Source organism: Chenopodium quinoa, unplaced genomic scaffold (assembly GCF_001683475.1).
Source record: "Chenopodium quinoa cultivar QQ74 unplaced genomic scaffold, ASM168347v1, whole genome shotgun sequence".
NCBI classification, from domain to species: domain Eukaryota; kingdom Viridiplantae; phylum Streptophyta; class Magnoliopsida; order Caryophyllales; family Amaranthaceae; genus Chenopodium; species Chenopodium quinoa.
Genome location: NW_018745068.1, coordinates 1,275,580 through 1,294,399, shown reverse-complemented (window position 1 = coordinate 1,294,399; position 18,820 = coordinate 1,275,580). Strand labels below are relative to the sequence as shown.

The 18,820-nt window shown below is 35.6% G+C and overlaps 2 protein-coding genes and 1 pseudogene across 2 annotated transcripts; 2 read left to right on the top strand and 1 right to left on the bottom strand.

Moving 5' to 3' along the window:
- Nucleotides 1-1,161: 1,161 nt before the first annotated feature.
- LOC110709469 (signal peptidase complex subunit 3B-like) lies at nt 1,162-8,262 on the top strand. The gene is made up of 6 exons (XM_021887688.1): nt 1,162-1,372; nt 1,460-1,507; nt 3,963-4,025; nt 4,323-4,376; nt 6,820-6,906; nt 7,122-8,262. The coding sequence occupies exons 1-6, from the start codon at nt 1,247-1,249 to the stop codon at nt 7,248-7,250; spliced, it is 507 nt and encodes a 168-aa protein (XP_021743380.1). The 5' UTR covers nt 1,162-1,246; the 3' UTR covers nt 7,251-8,262.
- Nucleotides 8,263-9,000: 738 nt separating this feature from the next.
- Nucleotides 9,001-12,888, bottom strand: LOC110709487 (annotated as a pseudogene).
- A 2,934-nt stretch (nt 12,889-15,822) lies between these two features.
- LOC110709486 (putative nuclease HARBI1) lies at nt 15,823-18,075 on the top strand. Its single transcript, XM_021887708.1, has 2 exons — nt 15,823-16,003; nt 16,931-18,075. The coding sequence occupies exons 1-2, from the start codon at nt 15,823-15,825 to the stop codon at nt 18,073-18,075; spliced, it is 1,326 nt and encodes a 441-aa protein (XP_021743400.1).
- Nucleotides 18,076-18,820: the final 745 nt, after the last annotated feature.

Genomic DNA, 18,820 nt, shown 5'->3' with positions numbered 1-18,820 from the left:
CTTTAGCACGAGTGTGCTTCGTTCTGAAGGACCCATCCGGGGCCACATATGTTTCAATTTCGTCTCCACTTTCATGGTCCGTCTGGACCTCAGGCTCGACCACAGGCCGTTTGCCCTGATTCGGTGACACAGTATCAGAAGTCATCTTAGAAGTACTCTCCCCACAGACGGCGCCAAATGTTTCGGGGTTTTTTTGATGTGTCCTGCGGGAGAGTTACAATTCCAAGAATGCCCTTCGACGCCTGTGCCTGCAAAATCACGAAGACTCCTGGGGGTAGGAGCTCCGCCTCCGACGATCAAGTTAGTAAAGATACGGGAGGTAGGATGCACGTAATGTAGAAGTTACTTCTCGCGTAATGGGAGAATTCCGCAATTAATATTGCTCGGGGGAAGTGTTTTTCTTTTTGAGGAGTATTCAATGTGAATCATAAATGTTCAGCTCCCCATTAATGAGGGTCCTTCCACTATTTATAGTGGGGAAGGGGTGGTTCCCCTTTTAGGGTTTAGAGGACACGTGTCAGCAGAGGATTGGAGCCCTGCTGACCAACGGAGCTCCCCATTAATGAGGGTCCTTCCACTATTTATAGTGGGGAAGGGGTGGTTCCCCTTTTAGGGTTTAGAGGACACGTGTCAGCAGAGGATTGGAGCCCTGCTGACCAACGGCTGGGTGCCACGTGTCACTTAGGCATTGGGCCACGTGTTTAGGGTATTTTTACCCCAAACAGACCTAGTCTACAATAATATTATTGTGGATCTGAGATTTATATACACGCAAAACTAACATTATTTGGAACATAGTGACCGTAATTTTAACATAGTATCCTTATTTTTTAACATAGTAACCTTTATTAAATCTTGTGTGACCTTTAATATTATTTCTGTTTACATCCTAAAAAATTAACCTCTTACAGCTTTTATAATGTCACAATCGCTTTTATTTCAACATAATAACCTTTATTTTAATGTAGTGGCCTATTTTTTTATTTTATTAATATTAATAAAACAATAATAGTATCTCTAATGTTAGTGGTCCACGATAAATTTGTGTGAACCAGGTGCATTTAAGAATTTGTATATCGTACTAGGTTTTCAAACGTAACTAGAACTAGTATTGTAATATTTATATTATTATTATTGATCAATGGTACACACTCCAACTTGAGGAGTTTTCGGAAATCTAACACCCCTAACAGCTTTTCTAACTCCAGCGATTTAGGAGAGAGAAAATTTGCATCAAAGTTCAAAGATGCATTCTTTTGCAAACAGAGCTAATGCGCTGCTAACTCTAGCAGTCACCATTCTTGCAATTATGTGCGCTGCCGCTTCTATTTCCGACAATTTCAATTCCCCTTCTCCTACTGCCAACATTGAGGTTGAAATCTTTATCTTTGTTGTTTTTAATTTTACTTTTTATAATCTTCACTGTTTGGTTGATTGGTGTTTTTTGGTTTAAATTTAGGTGGTCAACATTCATAGATTTCAGAAACTCTCCAGTGGCAATGACGAGGTAAATTTTTCAATCTAATTTTCTGGGTCTTTAATTTTGTTTTGGGGTTTTCTTATTTAATGCGAAGTATGAATTTTGCATCTGGGTAATTGATGTGCATTTCTTTGAAGTAATTTTTTTTTACAAAAATCCGTTTTAGTCTGCGTTTTTATATGATTGCGTTTGAGGGTTCTTGTATATAATTTTTAAGTTGATTTTGCTAATGCAGTTCTATATGAATTTATAAAGGTGTAGTAATATGCATATATTGTACAAATGATTTACTGCACAATGCTATATAAAAAGCGTGGTCGAGCTGCATTTATATAATGTTATTAGTTTATTACTAAAAGCTAGTTTGGTTACTGCAACTGATCAATTGCAACAACTGATCAATTGCAGTGCAACTGATCAATTGCAGTGCAACTGATCAATTGCAGTGCAATTGCCCTTACATGTTTGAGAACTTGAGGTATTGTTACGGAGTAAGTTTACCCTCTAGTTATGTATTAGGAAGGATATGCTTGCATAATCAAAGATTGATTATGTTCTTCTTATGATATTTGTAGCGACCCTCTTGCATTTTGTTGATCCATGTTAAGGATCATTGATGGAATTTCGGGGTGGTCTTCAACGATCATCAAGGCTAGGTGTGGACTAAGTAAATTGAACGTTGTGTTCTCTTGGCTTGGTTATGTTAAACTGTGGTTCTTTAAGGTGCCAAGTTTTCTATAACCATGGTGTGAACTGACGGCTCCTACATTACACGTTAGACTACTCTATGTGAATGTTCTTAAGGGGTGAATGGGTGCTAGTGTTGCTCAGGTACCTCACTACACTAAACCCTTAGGCTTGCTTTTTGGAACAAAATTTTGAGGTTGCAAGGCTTTGTATAGGCCAATTAAAAGTCTAGTCAACTTAATACAGCAAATGATAATATGTTAAAATGGGATAAATTTGCTCTAACTGTACTGTATACAGAATCATAAGTTATCATTTTTCTTCTCCACGTTATGCTAATTCAACGAGAGGATGTTAGCTTCGATTTTATTTCCAAAGGCCTCCTTTTATACTTGCTTCCCTGGTTTTCATAAGCCCCAATTTCGTTCATCACTTGCACCTTAAATCCCAAGCAGGTTTGGGCAGTGTTCTCTGGGTTAGACCTTGCGAACACCCTTGTAAGAAAGCTCTGATTCAGTGTGTGTGTGTGTGGCTCATCTGCTATTATTGAGGGTTTTAACAAAGGACTTGATGTTCGAATGGCTCTCTTAATGTAGGCGCTAATATTAAGAACAGGTGAGAATGGCAGGCTGCTACCATGAAACATCAAGTTAGAAATGGAATTAGGATTTTGCGGAAATTGTATATTGAACAACAATGTAAAAATATTTTTGGATTTGAAGACTCCAACCAAGTTCATGTATATTTAAGGGTTAGGGTATATAGTGCGGTTTATTTGTGGAAGTGATAATTGTTACCTTATGAGTGTGTTGATGATGATGGAATACTGTTAGCAAAGCTTATGCTAAATCAAGTTTAAAAGACAGTCTGTATATTTGAAGGTGTTCAAATGTTTCATGGAGATGAGATAGTCCTTGGGTTTATGGCTAGGGTTCTGGCACTAATTGGTTTATGAGGGCAGAGTAGTAAGTTTAATTATTCATGTCATTACTGACAACAACCACCTGAAGGTGGTTAGAGCTTCAGCTTATTCAGTGGGTTTTATGGGTGTTGTTTCTTGGTAACCCGAAGGCCGATGAGCATGAAATGAATCTCTTGGGGATATTGAGGTTTAGGATTTTCCACCCAACATAAATGATTCAAGATATGTGTTCTTAGTTTTAACTTTTAAGGCAAAAGAATTGGAAAAGAGAAGTACTCCCTTCGCTCCTTTTTGTTTGCTTATTCAGTGGGTTTTATGGGTGTTGTTTCTTGGTAACCCGAAGGCCGATGAGCATGAAATGAATCTCTTGGGGATATTGAGGTTTAGGATTTTCCACCCAACATAAATGATTCAAGATATGTGTTCTTAGTTTTAACTTTTAAGGCAAAAGAATTGGGAAAGAGAAGTACTCCCTCCGCTCCTTTTTGTTTGACCCATTTAGAATCTACAATTCGAGGAGAAAAGTTTTTTTGACTACGGAGAATCTTTGTTGAATATAAGAAAAAACATTTTAATCTTTCTGTCATCTTGATTCAACTTTTTTTAATGCATGCCACTTTAGAAACTATGTACGCTAGCAATCAACTTGAAACTTAGGAAAGGATGAATGTAATAATTTCCAGCTGAAGACATATAATAGTTTCTAAGAACGTGATATATAAGACTCCACCATTTCATATCATTTTTGTCTTAAATCCATTGTTATCTTAGTGTCATTATAAGGTTTTTAATTAGGAGCTAAATTTATGTTCTTTATCTTTTTTATGCTCCTTTCAAATAGGAATTGTTCTTATATGTTTTATTTTTTCCCAGGTTGCCATGGTGCTGAATATTTCAGCCGATCTTCAGTCATTGTTTACTTGGAATACAAAGCAGGTTCGTCATGGTACTCCAGAAGATCCTAGTTTTGTTATTTATGTTCTTACCCATCTCCAATCTTTATCATAAGAGATTAACAATGAAAAACTGTGACATCTAATTGTATGATTTACTTATTCTATGTGATTCCTGCTTTTCTTTGGCATTAAGTCAATAAAGGTTAACATGAACTAGGTGTTTGGTTTTGATTTATTGCATTTGATCCTGCTTGGATAATTATCCCAGCATAACCTCTTGTTTAGTGCTGCACAACTATAGTTATTGACTAAGCTCTTCTGTAATTATTTGTTGCAGGTGTTTGCGTTTGTTGCTGCTGAATATGAAACCAAAAAACATGTACTGAATCAGGTAAGTGGGTGATTGGACACTGTTATCTCATGTATGTGTGTTTGTATGTGGGTTTGTACATGTGCGTGCGTGTGTGCTCATTGAATGCAAAAATACTGAACTGCTGCCCTTAAAAAAAAAAAAATTTGTTGTTGAATTCTTTTATAATATCTACGACTTATGCTATTTATATAATTTGAAACTGCTTATTTATCATTTTTGTTAACTATTACTTTACCGGGAGTGCATGTATAACCTGCTTGCTTTAGGAGAGCTATTATAGGACAACTGTTTTGGTAACTGATGTGAGCTTCTTCATAACGGGGTTGGAGGTTGAATTATGGTGAATAGGTTTTCCAGTTTCTTTTATTCTGGATAGAGACTTCAAAGGCAACTTATTCCCCTTCCCATGTCCAAAGAATAAAGGCAGAATGATGTCAGTAATTCAGTATTCACTTGTGCTGTATGGAAGGAGAATTGAAATGGGATCAATCGCAAAAGAAAGGATCTTATTCTTCATAATGAAGAATTCTAAGTTAAGCCAATTTACAAGAATCAAATAGAATAGATTTCTTGTAAATGTTTTTTCTGGGGAAAACCCAACCAAAGTTTCAGATTATTACTTCTATTCTATCTACCACTACCTACATTCCACAAAATTGCTCTCTGCAAATATGACCTAATGAAGAGGCCGGTTATCCAGTTTTAAAAAAAGAAAAAAAGAAAAAAGAAATAAGAAATAAGAAAAAAAAAGAGGCCTGTTATTCATAGTGAGTCTTCTTCCACATACTTCCACTAGCAGTTCTTTCTATTCTGGTGTGGATGGTAGAGGCTTATATCTCGTAGTTTTAATAGGTTTCCTTACGAGGATTCTTTGATGTTTTAGAATTTTTCTAAGGTCTAAATTAAGTACTAGATCAACCTATTCTGGTGTGATATGATAGTTTTCCCTACCATTGCCATTTGTTAGTAACTTTTTCCATATATGAGCCTAATCCTAGTAATCTATTCAAGGCTTTTTTTTTTTCCAGCTTATTCCCATTAATGTGGTTTTTGGATGTAGATGGTCTTTAAAGAGTTTAAAAGCTTTTGAGTTTGCATATTGGTAGAAGCATAACCAATAATCAGATGATAGAGTAACTGGGACTTTATCTGTGCTCCCATCAGTTAAATGCTTTCTTAAACTTACTATTTGAACAACCAATGATGGTGTTAACTAGTAAGATACCTTGCTATGTGGCATATAGAAATTGCTGCAACTGAATCTGATGATTAACCTATGAAATCACATTCCCTACCTTACCCATGCTATTTTTTCAAATGTATAATGAGTCCTTGATGCCTTAAATTAATGTATAGAGTGTAAATTATTTGTTGAAAAAAAAAGGAATTTCAGAAATATACAAACTACAACATCCAAATCATGAAATTGTTGAGAGTGTTTTTGTTCTAACCCAACAACTTTTGGCTATCTGCTATCAATCTTTTGCATAATGGCTATTGTGAAGGGTACATATATAATAAGATATATTCTGATCTGGGGGGCCTGTTGGTAATATTTTCGACAATTACAACATTTAAATTAAAAACCAACAAAGTGACTTAAATAAGATGGGGCTTCTGATGTGACATGGGCAATTCTATTTGATGTGCAAAACCCCTTACAACCCTCTAACTCTTTTATGCTAGTCAGATTTGATATAATGATGATGGGCGGAAAACAATTGTGATAGTTTTGAATAGGGATGTTTATTATAACAGATTCGATGATCTTGGTAACCATATCAATTTGTTTGGGCAAGTTCAAGTTTTTTTTGTCAGGAATAGCAACACAAGCTTATCACATTGTTACAGGTGCAGTTGAAAGTGGTGTGTAGAATTGAAAGTTGATTGAGCTTAAGTAGAAATTTATTCTCCTCTCAATTTGTTCCATCAATGATTGTGAAACCCTGAATTCAGCATATAGTCCGTGTATATTTATTCTGAACTTGTTAATTTATACTTCTTCTGTTCTTTATTAATTGCTATATGGGAGAGGGGTACACATTAAAAAAAAAAAAATTGTGAATTGGAGAGCAATGGAGAGATAAGAAGAGGGACAATGTGATGAGGAGAGAGATTGCAAGAACACATTATCAAAAATAGATGTTTAGTAATTGATGTAAACTTTCAAATCAGGGAAAGGTAGCAATTAGTGTAGAACGAAGGAAACCAATCAAAAAAGTGTTGATATGCAAATGAAGTTTATTATGTTGATAATTTAGCTCTCTTGGTTGGTCTGCTTTCTTGAAAAGGGTCTCATCAGCAATGATTTACTAGAACTTGAAAGACCCTTGTTCTTGAAAAGAGACACTAAAAATATTTGGCCAGTACTGATGTTATATACTGCAAACCTGCTAGGTCATGCTCTCAGGTTTATACCTTTTGTTATAGCTAATTTGTTCTACAAATTTCTTTTGTGCAGCTTTCACTCTGGGATACGATCATAGAATCAAAAGATAAGGCAAAATTTTCAGTTAGTATCTCAAACAAGTACCGATTTACTGATCAGGTAAGAATTTATCCATCTGCTTTTGCCTGTTTCCCTCCTTTTCTTGCTGCTGTTAGCAGTAGGCTGTAACATCTTGTTAGTCGGCTTTCCTTGCAACTTAATACAGTTGCTGCCGTTGTTATGTTAAAAGCATTATCGTAGCTTTATGGCCATTGAGTTTCACTTGTAGCAACTAATTAATTGAAATTTTTTGTAACTATAAATGTCTACCCCAGGGGAGCAATTTGCGAGGCAAGGAGTTCAACTTGACATTGCACTGGCATGTTATGCCCAAGACTGGAAAGATGTTTGCTGACAAAATTGTGCTGTCAGGACACCGTTTACCGGAGCAATACAGAAAATGATACACCTATTGATCTCGTGGAGTTAAGACTAAGGTTGAGGTTAAGGATGTTAACATCACATGTTTAGTCGAAAATTTAGTCGAAAAGTAGTAAAGCTTTTGCTTCTTGCTGTCCAAAACAAAAAAAATGAACTTCGAATTTTCCATTGTTAAACATATAATGGATTTTTTCACAATACAAAGCTGATCTCCACTACTGTCACAATGATCAATGATATAGAAAATATAACTTTGGGTATGACCATGACTAAGAAGCATGGCTACAATTTTTCTTAGCAATGTTGTCTTGGCTGAAATACGGCTTTGGGCACTTTTGTAATGACCAATTTTGTGTTTTCCTGTTAGAAGTATCTGCAGTCTGCTCCCATCTCCCATCGAGTATCAATAATTGTCACGTATTAATGCAAGTTTTTTTAGCACATTTTGTCCTCACTCGTACGCATCCTGAGCAACCTTTTAGGGGATACTCATCCTAAAACTATTTCCAACCAAACACGTTTAACTGTGGAGTATCTTAACATATGAGTGTTTTGTACAAAGAAGAAAAAAATGCAAAATTAAAGCCTTTTATTGGACAGTGACAAAATTACAAGGCAAATATTATACAATTTCTGCTAAAATAGGTGTGACATAATTGTAATAATCCCAGAATTTTAATGAAAAATCTGTCCTAGCTAATCAATAGACCCTTCATACCCGTATAGATTGCGATTGACTTGGAAAGGTATCCTGATCGGCCTCTGCGAAAACAGCAATGCCACGAGCAAAGGCGAAAGAGCCTGTACCACCAACCACTTTAAGCTCTTCTCTCTTCTTATGTTCCAATTGTTTTGCTTGAATACTCAAGCTCCCTGAATATTCAGGTGTGCTGAATGTCAGATATATTACATTAAAGGGCCGTCAATGATTGAATTTTCTTTCAAGTATACTTGCTCCTCAAGTACCAGATTTGGCCACCTAATCCACAGTTAATATCACAAAGCATTTCTTTCGCATAATATTTTATCAGTAATATGTTTCAGGGACACCTAATCCATTAATAGTCCTTGAGCAACTATTTTTTGTTTTAAAGAAGAACGATAAAGGTAGATTTGTAGACAACACACGCGGTACAAGTAACCAAATTAACAAGCAGGAAAGATGGCACATATTCATGCGAGAAGATGGCTAATAATTTCCGCGAATTACGAAGTTGTTACACTCTAATTTTATCAATCACTCAATATTATAATGCCTCATTATTAGTAATTTCTTTTTTTTTTTTTTTTTTTTTTTTTTTTTTTTTTTGCAGAATTTTACTCTATATCATTTTGATTTTGTTGTTATGGATGCAGAAGACTAGTTGCTGCATGCATTGTGCCACCGCAAATCAAAAGACATCTAAATTTTGGTTTGTATATGTTTACATCAAATTCTTATGTTTATTTTAATTATTTGATTCATTTTGAGTTGATCTTAATTCTTAAAATTAGCTTAATCTTTGAATTCAGCTGATATGTTCAGTTTCTGCTTAATATCTTAGGATGAATTTGGATTGGTTCTGCAACCTGCATGGTAGCACCATAAGTGCTTATTATAGTTTATACATTCAATTATGTTATTGCTATATAAAATTGATTATCATGTTCAGAAATGGTGCATCAGACGTCGTTAAGGGTTATTTAATGCTTAATGGTTCTACCGTCATCTTGTTATAGTAAGGCTTTAACTTGTATTATTAGTTGGTTGATCATAGTTTAGTTTATTTGTTGTGTAAAATTATGATTGATTTATATGCAATTATGCATGTATTACTATAGAAAGGAATAATAATTTAGACTTTGGCGTTCACATGAACTTGTTTGATTTCGGACTTGGTTTGGCTCCTTGCCGTGAACCAAATTTTTTTAAACCGGCTAGGAGCTGGTTAAAATGACAATAAGAGGGATTCAAAGCGATCAATTAAAATAGTGATTTGATCTCCTTGTTAAGTTTTTAAACATTGAAAAGAATAACTAGTTGTAATCAATTAAAGAATTTCTATTGGTAATATATGGACTGAAACTGTGCCAAATTAGGAAAAGTAATTTGCCCAAAAAAATGGCACATATTTTTGCCTTTTCCCCCTAATTAGAGGTTTGTCTGGAACAGACTTGATACTTTGTATGTATTATGATTGGGTACGTATATGGTATTCATATCCTTAAGTTAGCCATGTAACACTTGAAGATGTAGTGATGTACCCTTTATCTGTATATTATTCTCCTACATATTTTTTTTAACATCTATTACATTGATATCGGATCTCATTAAAATGAATTTGATGAAACTAAGCCTGTACAGATATACTATCAACAATCTGGAGATGCCTTCATTGTCTTTCACAACACTTTACTTAACGACTAGTTACCTCTGTAGTCTGTAATAGATATGTAATCAATAGTAGAATTATGTTGAGAGGAGGAGATGTTGTCAATGATATTTTCATATCCTGGTCTCTCTGGATCTGGAAGATCTGAAATCTCCCCATTTAGCATTGAGATGACAGTAGGGGTATATCTGGTCTGTCTTTTGCCATTTCTTGCACACACAACAGTCCAATGTGTACACACCTCATAATATCCTTTGCATGACAAGGTTTATAAATCACTGGATCAATCTATGGCATGATGTTGCTCTCATTCCACAACTTCCATGCCTGTAATGAAAATTGAAAAATTTAAATACATTATGAACGAGGATTAAAGAAATCTGGATTATGATGATATAGGTGGATTTTTCTATAAGAATATTATGTTTTTCATATATAAAAACTTACATGTTCTAAAAGGGTCATGGAGTTCTCATCACCTGAAAAGGTACTGTTTCTTTTTCCGCTTAGGATTTCCAGCAATAATACTCCGAAGCTATGTACGTCACATTTTTCAGAGACTAGCCCTTCCATTGCATATTCAGGAGACATGTAACCACTATAGTTCCAAAATTTGCATTTCAATATCTAAAATAAACAGTATGTAATTGGAATCTGATTATTAGATGACCAAAATATGAACTTTGGGAAAGTTACTATGTCCCAACTACTCTTCGAGTATTGGCCTGATCTTGGTTACCCCCAAAAATTCTTGCCATTCCAAAGTCAGAAATTTTTGGATTGAGTTCTTCATCTAGCAAAATGTTACTTACCTTTAAATCTCGATAGATGATCCTTAATCTAGAATCTCTGTGAAGGTAATGGAGACCTCTGCATATATCTTCAATAATGTTGAATCTTGTATTCCAGTCTAAATCCTTTTGCTTTCCTATCACAGATGAGTGATCATGCACACAATAAGCTAGTGTAATATAGTGATCATGATGATTAATCTTTAGAATTGGACATATTATCCAATCTTGACAGTATTTTTCTATAATGATATGCGACTATAAAAGGGGTAAATATTGATTATAAACTTTTGACATTAGGCATGTGTATTTGTACAAAATAAACACCATAAGGTATTATATAGTTATATACTAACCAATTAAAGTGCATCCGAACTTTTGTTTGGCATATATTCATAAACCAACATCTTTTCTTTCCCTTCAGCCAAACAGCCTAGAAGTCTGACTAAATTGCGATGCTGCAATTTAGACATAACCTTCTCCTCATTCATAAACTGTTCCGTGCCTTGTGTTGAGGCCCCTGAAAGTCGTTTCACTGCTATTTCTTGTCCATCTTCAAGCTTTCCCTGGTCATATAATGTTAGAACTTTGATTTTTTTTGAACTGTATTTTTATACTCATATATAGCTTTTAAACAGTATCTTTAATGGTTTCCTAGAAAAATTGACCTTGTATACTGAACCAAAACCACCTCGTCCTAGCTTATTGCTTTCCTAGAAATCGTTTTTAGCTGCAGCGAGTGTTTCAAATTTGAAGAGGGGAATCTCTTCAAACTCCATGCTGCTTTTATTGCCAGTATTCATGCTATTGTCTTCCTTTATCTTGCTGTTTCCCTCTGTGGCTCATAATACACATTAGTTCTTTGTAATTTTGCCATCTTAGGGGTTTTACAAGTGCTTAACAAGGGAAACCTATATGATTGATTTAAACTTTTATCGGTTTTCTATAAAGGATAATAGGATTATAGTACTGCTTTTTCTCTTGTCTCATCTCGAAACAGAAGCATTGTAGGAGGCCTTCATAATGTCTAATATGATTTATATTAGAATGAAGGTGCAATACCTTTTAGATGAGCCCTTTGCCGTACTAGAAAGCAAAACAGGACAGCTATTATTGCCATTCCTGTAAAGCTTCCCATCACTGCTGGAACTACTTTCGTCTTGTTATTGGGACCTGCAATTCCGAAAGAGTGTCTAATACAATTATAATCTCCACTTCAGTGACTAATAAGGGTTTATGTAGAGCAACTGTACCTAGGTCTGAATGTGCTAGACGAAGGTAGAGATCCACTCTGCCCACTGAAAATTCTTGAACGTCAATCAAGCTTCTGCTTCATGTCATACAACCGACACCAGTGTCATATGCATATGCTAAGCAGGAACAATTGTTCAAGCACTGGCTTCTGCACATATCTTGATTCAACCCAAATGTCCACTCAGGCTTGTCTGGAACTTTCATCATCTTCTTCCTCAAAAAACTACCATCCTTGCCACTTTTTCTTTTACACTGCAACTGTGTTGTTCTGAAGCATCCATCACTCCAATCTCTTTTGCTCCACTTTGCTTTATCTCTTGGCTCAAATCCCTTCAGACATTGACAAATTACTGGTCTTTGTGTGTTGCAGGTGCCAAAAGCACCACACTTTCCGTAAATGTCACACTCTGTTGCAGGAGCGTGCCACTCAACCTCCCATTTCCTGTTTTGTTCATTCCACCATATTTGTGACATGTTCCCATCTGTGGTCAACATATAGGTTGAGAGTAAAGTCTTGTTTGAGAGTATATGGCAGTGATATTGCTCTCTTCGTCACTAGAAATCATGAGCTGAGCATTGATGAAATCGATGAAATTAAACTGTACTCCAATAAGGATGTTTCCATTCCACGGACCACTTCGCCAGTGTGTGCGATCCCCATCCCAGATTACTAGCTGTGGCAGGGTGAAAGAATCACTGCCCAATGTGAATCGTCCATCAGATGGATCTGAAGGGCTTTTCCAGGATTGTAATGCTTTCTGGTTGTCATTTTTTGTGATAGTGAGTTTCATGTTTGGTGGGAAAGAGTCTATTGGGTGATCAAAACTCAGCCATACAATCTCTCCTCTGCTTTGCAAAATAAAGTTACCAGAGTCTAGAATCTGGGCTGAGAAGTCAACACTTGTTGATGAAATCGAGACATTTGAGGACCAAAGGATTTCGTTTTTAGTATCTTGCACTTGGAGATTTCCATTCTTGGATATCTTCAAAACCCCAGAAGAATCATTGAAGGGTTTGTTCTTGTTAGCTACCCAGATTACATCTTTAACAGAAGCCTTGCTGTACCAGATGCCTACATAACGTTTGGTGGATGTAGGGGGGCTGAGGAATCCAAGAGTGAAGATGCTGTTTTTGGAGATTATAGTTTCAGGGTCCTTTAGAAACTTTGTGGCATTGATGGTGTCTGTTGCCGAGTAAGATTTTTGTATGACACTAAAAAAGAGAATCAGTGCACAGACTAGTAATTACATTTTCAGATGGTGATTTTACTTTGGATGAGTAATTATGGTGCATTTTTGCCAACTGTAGAAGCTCAATGTTTCAACAGCTATTCCAAGTTTATACAAGTAATAGATAGAAAGAGGTATTAAAGTTTAAAGGTGACTGTCATATGTGGTGCATTAGGCAGCATTATGTCTTAGATTTTTTTGGATGAGCTAATAATCATCGTCATAGAGTTATTGTGATGATTTTCATCAATGATCTTGATCTTAACCTATGCAATAGAAAAGAAGTAAAGATTCCTAGTACTGCTGGGGCCAGTGGTTATGAAATTTGGAAAGAAGTTACTGTTAGTTGCATTATTTTCCTTTTGAATATTTGGCTGTGTATGATTAGTCACCATCACTTTCCTTACGTTTTAGGTGGTGAAGAATGAAGACAAGTAGGTGGCGAAGACAAGTAAAGTGACTGCTTTGTTACCTTGTAATTGTTGATTTAGTCAATAGAGTTTGATTAATCGTGTTGCAATTGCCACTATTCTGTTACCATTGCGCAGTTGGTTTGGCTAATGAGGTCTACTTGTATAGTATGCAAACTCTCTTGAATGTTAGAATACAGGTTTGAGATCTGTATTTAGTCATCGTCTTGTTGTGGCTCTTTTTGCTCCAAGTTTAAGGTAGATAAAACTAGAGTTATATACTATCCAATTAGGGATTCCTCGCTGGAAGATGTCTTCTATTTTGGGATGTTTAGGTATGTTGTCTTTCTACAATAGATATTGATAATGTTTCCAAATGAACCCTAATTTAGAAGCATATATTGTAATGGATATCATTGTGTTACAATGGTGATCAATTCTAATGGATCAGGATTATGTGGCAAATAAATCCATATGATTGGAGCAAGAAAAAGTGAACTCTCTGATAGTTGGCTGTCAAGTTCAAATTTACTAAAAGTTAAGCTACCTTATAACATCTCTCTTTACTAAACTGTATGTTTGTTGCATGATGTTTGTTTGTTTTTCGAATGCAGAGTTGCATGAAGTTTGTGATTATGCCTGAAAACATTCTTTATTTATAATAATGAGATGCCAATCCACTGTAACTATTTTTGGTAATAATAGATTCATCCAACCTAAAATGTTATTGCATTGGTGAACTGTCACATGCCTTAATTCCTTCAATGTTTTACACAATTAGGCTAAGTAATTGTATAATAAAAGTGGTTAATTATACATTATAATAGTCGTGAAGTAATGTATTTGTGAATATGTGATATAATGGGAATTGACAACACATAGAATAGTATCCTTTGATTTTTTGTTAAGATTTATGTTTTTTTCAAGAAAACTGCATTATATTATAAGAGCACTCCCAGCAGTGAGTGAAAAAGCCCTCACGAGTGAAACTTAAGGTGTAAAAAAAAAACCAAACACTACTTCAGTGAGGGGAATTCTTCTCATGGTTGAGGAGATTGAAAAACGCACAAGACTTGAGGGGAAATAAGGATGAACAGTGACAATGTGGGGCCCACGAGCAAATGACGCCAGCGCATTTAGCTTGTTGAGAAAGCAGCCAAAACGACGCGTTTTGTGCTTCCTCAGGCCAAAACGACGTTGTTTGGTTGCAATCTCAGCAAAAAAAATTTGAATTGCATGGCAACTGGCGCGCATCAGGGCAACCAATGAGATTGCGACACGCGTCAGTGCCATTTAATTCAGCCAATTAGAATTTTTCTCTTTTTCCCAACGGTTATATTCAATAAAACGATAATAATGCCGTTATAAATATAAAAAAAAAATTAAAAAAAAAAAATTCGAGTATGTTGTTGTTGTTGTTGTTGTTGTTGCTGTAATTATTTAATTAATATTATTGATGTTGTTGCTGTTTTTATTTTGTGAAAATATAATTTAGTTATTGTTTTTTTAGTAATTGTTCATTTTTTTTACTAATTATTGTTTAAAGCTTTATTACTTTACTACTTTATCAACTTATGGATCCTAACAGCCCTGATTTTTCTAATCATTTCTCTGATTTGGGTGATGATTTTGTCACTAATCCTCGATTTCAGCTTTTCCTACAAAGGCTTGGAAACACTTCTTTGCAAAATTCACCACAACAAACACCTCATCAAACTCCTTTCCAAAACACTACCTATGAACCACATTCACCTCTTGTTTATCAAGGGACCAATTCTCAATTTGATGATGAAATGGAAGAAACTGTTCCAGACACTCCTCAATACTCTCCACCTCCTTCAAGAGTGTCTGCGAATCAAAACCAACCACTTACAAAAGGAAGTCGAATGTGGTCTGTTGCGGAGGATGAAGCTCTAATTGGTTTGTATCTTCAATTTAGTGAAGATGCAATTGTTGGTACAAACCAAAAACAGCTGCGCTATGGCAAAAAATATCTGCAGCATACGATCAAGCGCAGGCTGAGAAACCCCACATCCTACCGCCAAGACCTTTGAGGAGTTTGGAAAGTCGTTGGAGAAGGATGTCAACTGATTTAATACAATGGAGTAGTTGCTATGACGAAGCTGGTAGGGCAACTAGAAGTGATTACAACGAAGCAGATCGAATTAATAATGCAAGTAACTTATTCTATATTTCCTCCAAGCCTACTCCACATAATTTTAATTGTCACCATGGTTGGGAAATGGTTAAAAATGACCCGAAGTGGAGGACAAAACTGAGATGGGCGTTGTCAAGAGAGGAAAGATTAGCTTGCGGTGATGCGGTCGAAGATGACAGTAGTGGAAGTGAAAAGCGGTGTAGAACTGAAGATGAAGATGATGTTCCCGTTACCAGTTTCTGTTCTGGAGGTCTTCCTCGACCTGATGGCGTTAAAAAGGCAAAGTCCAGGCGTAATAAGGGAAAAGGAGTGGCGTTTGAAGTTTCAAACATTAGTGAGCAAATGCAGTAGAATAATGCAAGTAGGGAAATTGAGGCACAAATGCGGTTCAAGAAGTTGGAATTCGACATGGAAAGGGAAAGAAGGAAGCAAAAACAAGTCGAGCTTCACCAAAAACAAGTCGAAATTCAAGAGAGAAGGCTCAACTATGAAATGCTGCAAGATCTAATTGCAAAGGGACCGGACCTAACTCTTGATGAAGAGGCATACAAGGAAGAATTACGTGCACTACTCTATGGGTGAAGGAACATGTAATTTAGATCAGCTTATTGTGTTTTCTACTGTTTTATTTAATTAATGTTCAATGTAGTCCTTTTTATTTTAATTAATGTTAGATGTACTCCTTTTTATTTTAATTAATGTTAAATGAATTATGTTTTTAAATAACATTAACTATGCAGTAATTTATTTACTTTATTAAATTTGTTTTAAATAATAATCACATCTATTGGTTAATCAGAAATATACAACTCTCAATAAAATCTTCACATATTTTTGTTGAAGAGTCATATCAACTGGTCACAAGTATTGATAATTATATACAATATTGAAGAGTCATATCAACTGTTGAAGTGTCATAACATGCATCAATAATTCAATTGCAATTCAGAGTGCAATGACAAATCAATTTCATTGCAGAGATTGCATTGAAGTGTCATAGATCACATGCAGCAATAATTCATTTGCAATTCAGAGTGCAATGACAAATCAATTTCATTGCAGAGATTGCATTGAAGTGTCGTATGTCACATGCAATGATACATGAATTACAATTCAGAGTTAATCACATGCAAATTTAGAGCAACTCACATGCATTATTGATAGTCACTTGTACTATATATACAGGCATGTGTTATTCAGAACGGAAAGAATCCCAAACAAACCAATTATCAAACCATGACCAAAAGATGTCTTTTATTTCCTCCACCTCAAGCTCTAGTTCTTCTGATTTCTCAAATAACGTTGAATTTGATCGGTTAGTTGATGATTATGCTGCTAACCACCTACCTCATATTTTAATTCAACAACACTCATCACAAGAATCCCAACTTAATAATGATATAGAAAAATGTCCCGGAGCCTAAAAGGGATAGGGAAAGGGAAAAAGGGCATGTGCAACTATATAACGATTATTTTGCGAGTAATGCAGTGTATAACGACAACCAATTCCGCCGTAGATTTCGTATGCGAAGATCATTGTTCTGTCGCATTATGAACAAGGTCGTTGAAGGGGATCAATTCTTCCAACAACATCGGAATGCAGTTGGAAAGCTTGGTTTATCACCGTTGCAGAAATGCACCGCTGCAATAAGAATGTTAGCTTATGGCGTAGCCCCAGATGTTGTGGATGAATATCTACGTATAGGCCAAACAACCTCAAGGAATGCATTGCAACATTTTTGTCAAGGGGTTATTTCACAATTTGAAAGTGAATATCTACGTAACCCTACAGATGAAGATTTAAGGAGAATCCTTCATCAAAATGAATTGCGTGGGTTTCCAGGCATGATTGGTAGTATAGACTGCATGCATTGGGAGTGGAAGAATTGTCCTACGACTTGGAAAGCACAATATGCTGGTCGTAGCAAGACTGTAACCCTCATTCTTGAAGCCGTTGCTGATCAGGATTTATGGATTTGGCATGCGTCCTTTGGAATTCCTGGCTCATGTAATGATCTTAATGTCCTTTACCGTTCACCGGTGTTTGATGATGTTTTACAAGGTCGTGCACCACCAATACATTTTTGGGTAAACGAACATCAATATGAGTTGGCCTACTACTTGGCAGATGAGATTTACCTGAAATGGCCAACTTTTATACAAGGTATTACACATCCTCAAGTTCAAAAAGACAAGTTGTTTGCTGATCAACAAGCAGCAGTTCGGAAAGACGTTGAACGGGCTTTCGGAGTTTTACAAGCTAGGTTTGCTATACTACGACAACCAGCACTGGCCTTCGACGAAGATATTCTTTGTGACATTATGAAAGCCTGTATAATGCACAACATGATCGTCGAGGATGAACGACACAACTACACACGTGCAGATGTTTTGAGACGATACTACAAAGAAGATCGACCACAACGTACAGCAGCGCGGGCGGGACCGAGCACAAGTGCCACGGTGAATAACAATGAGCCATTTGAATTCAACGTAGGGCGGCCACCCAACATTTATTTCAACGCGTATTTTCAGAGGAGGGTTGCCCTTCGTGATAGAGAAATTCATTCGTCTCTCAAACAAGATTTAGTAGAGCACATATGGCAGAACTTTCGTCATAATACGGCCGAATAAGCAAATTTGTAGTTTGTAATCGTATCGTTTTTAAGTTTTAATACTCGTCTTCGTGTATTATTTTAGCTCAAACCGCTTTTATTAAGTTTGTAATCGTACTGTTATTTAATATCCGATGTATTTGTATTGCCGTTTATGTGTTCATTTCAAAAATGCGCTTCTTATGTAATCGTTTAAGTTTAAGAAAACATCTTTCGTAGAATCTATAATTGATGTAATTTTTTTTATTATTATATTCTAATAAGAACGTTAAATAAAAAATTATACTGAAAATGTTCTATTTATTAATTTTAACCGTCATTGAATAAATAAAAAAATTACAAAAAAAAATAAAAAATTACCAAAATAATTAAAAAATTATTAAAAATTGTTACATTATAATTAAAACGTAAATAATAAAAAAAAATATTTAATTGTATTGGAAAGTTAAATATGTAGTATAAACATTATTAAAAAAAAAGGAGAAAAAAAAGGTGATGTGTATTATGGTGGGGTATAGTAATAGTGGAGGATAATGTGATGAGGAGTTTTTTTTTTTTGAGCATTGGTGTAGTAAAAAAAACCTCTCATGAGAGGAATTGGATGGGAAGAGTGAGAAAGTGGGTAGAGAGAGATTGAGGGGTTTGTGTTCTCCTCACTGCTGATAATGGTCTAAGATCCTCACACATTTGTATGTCTTTTCACTAGGCGAAAAACCCCAATCCCCATCGGTTCAAACCACACATTCCCCACCGGTTTTGAACTG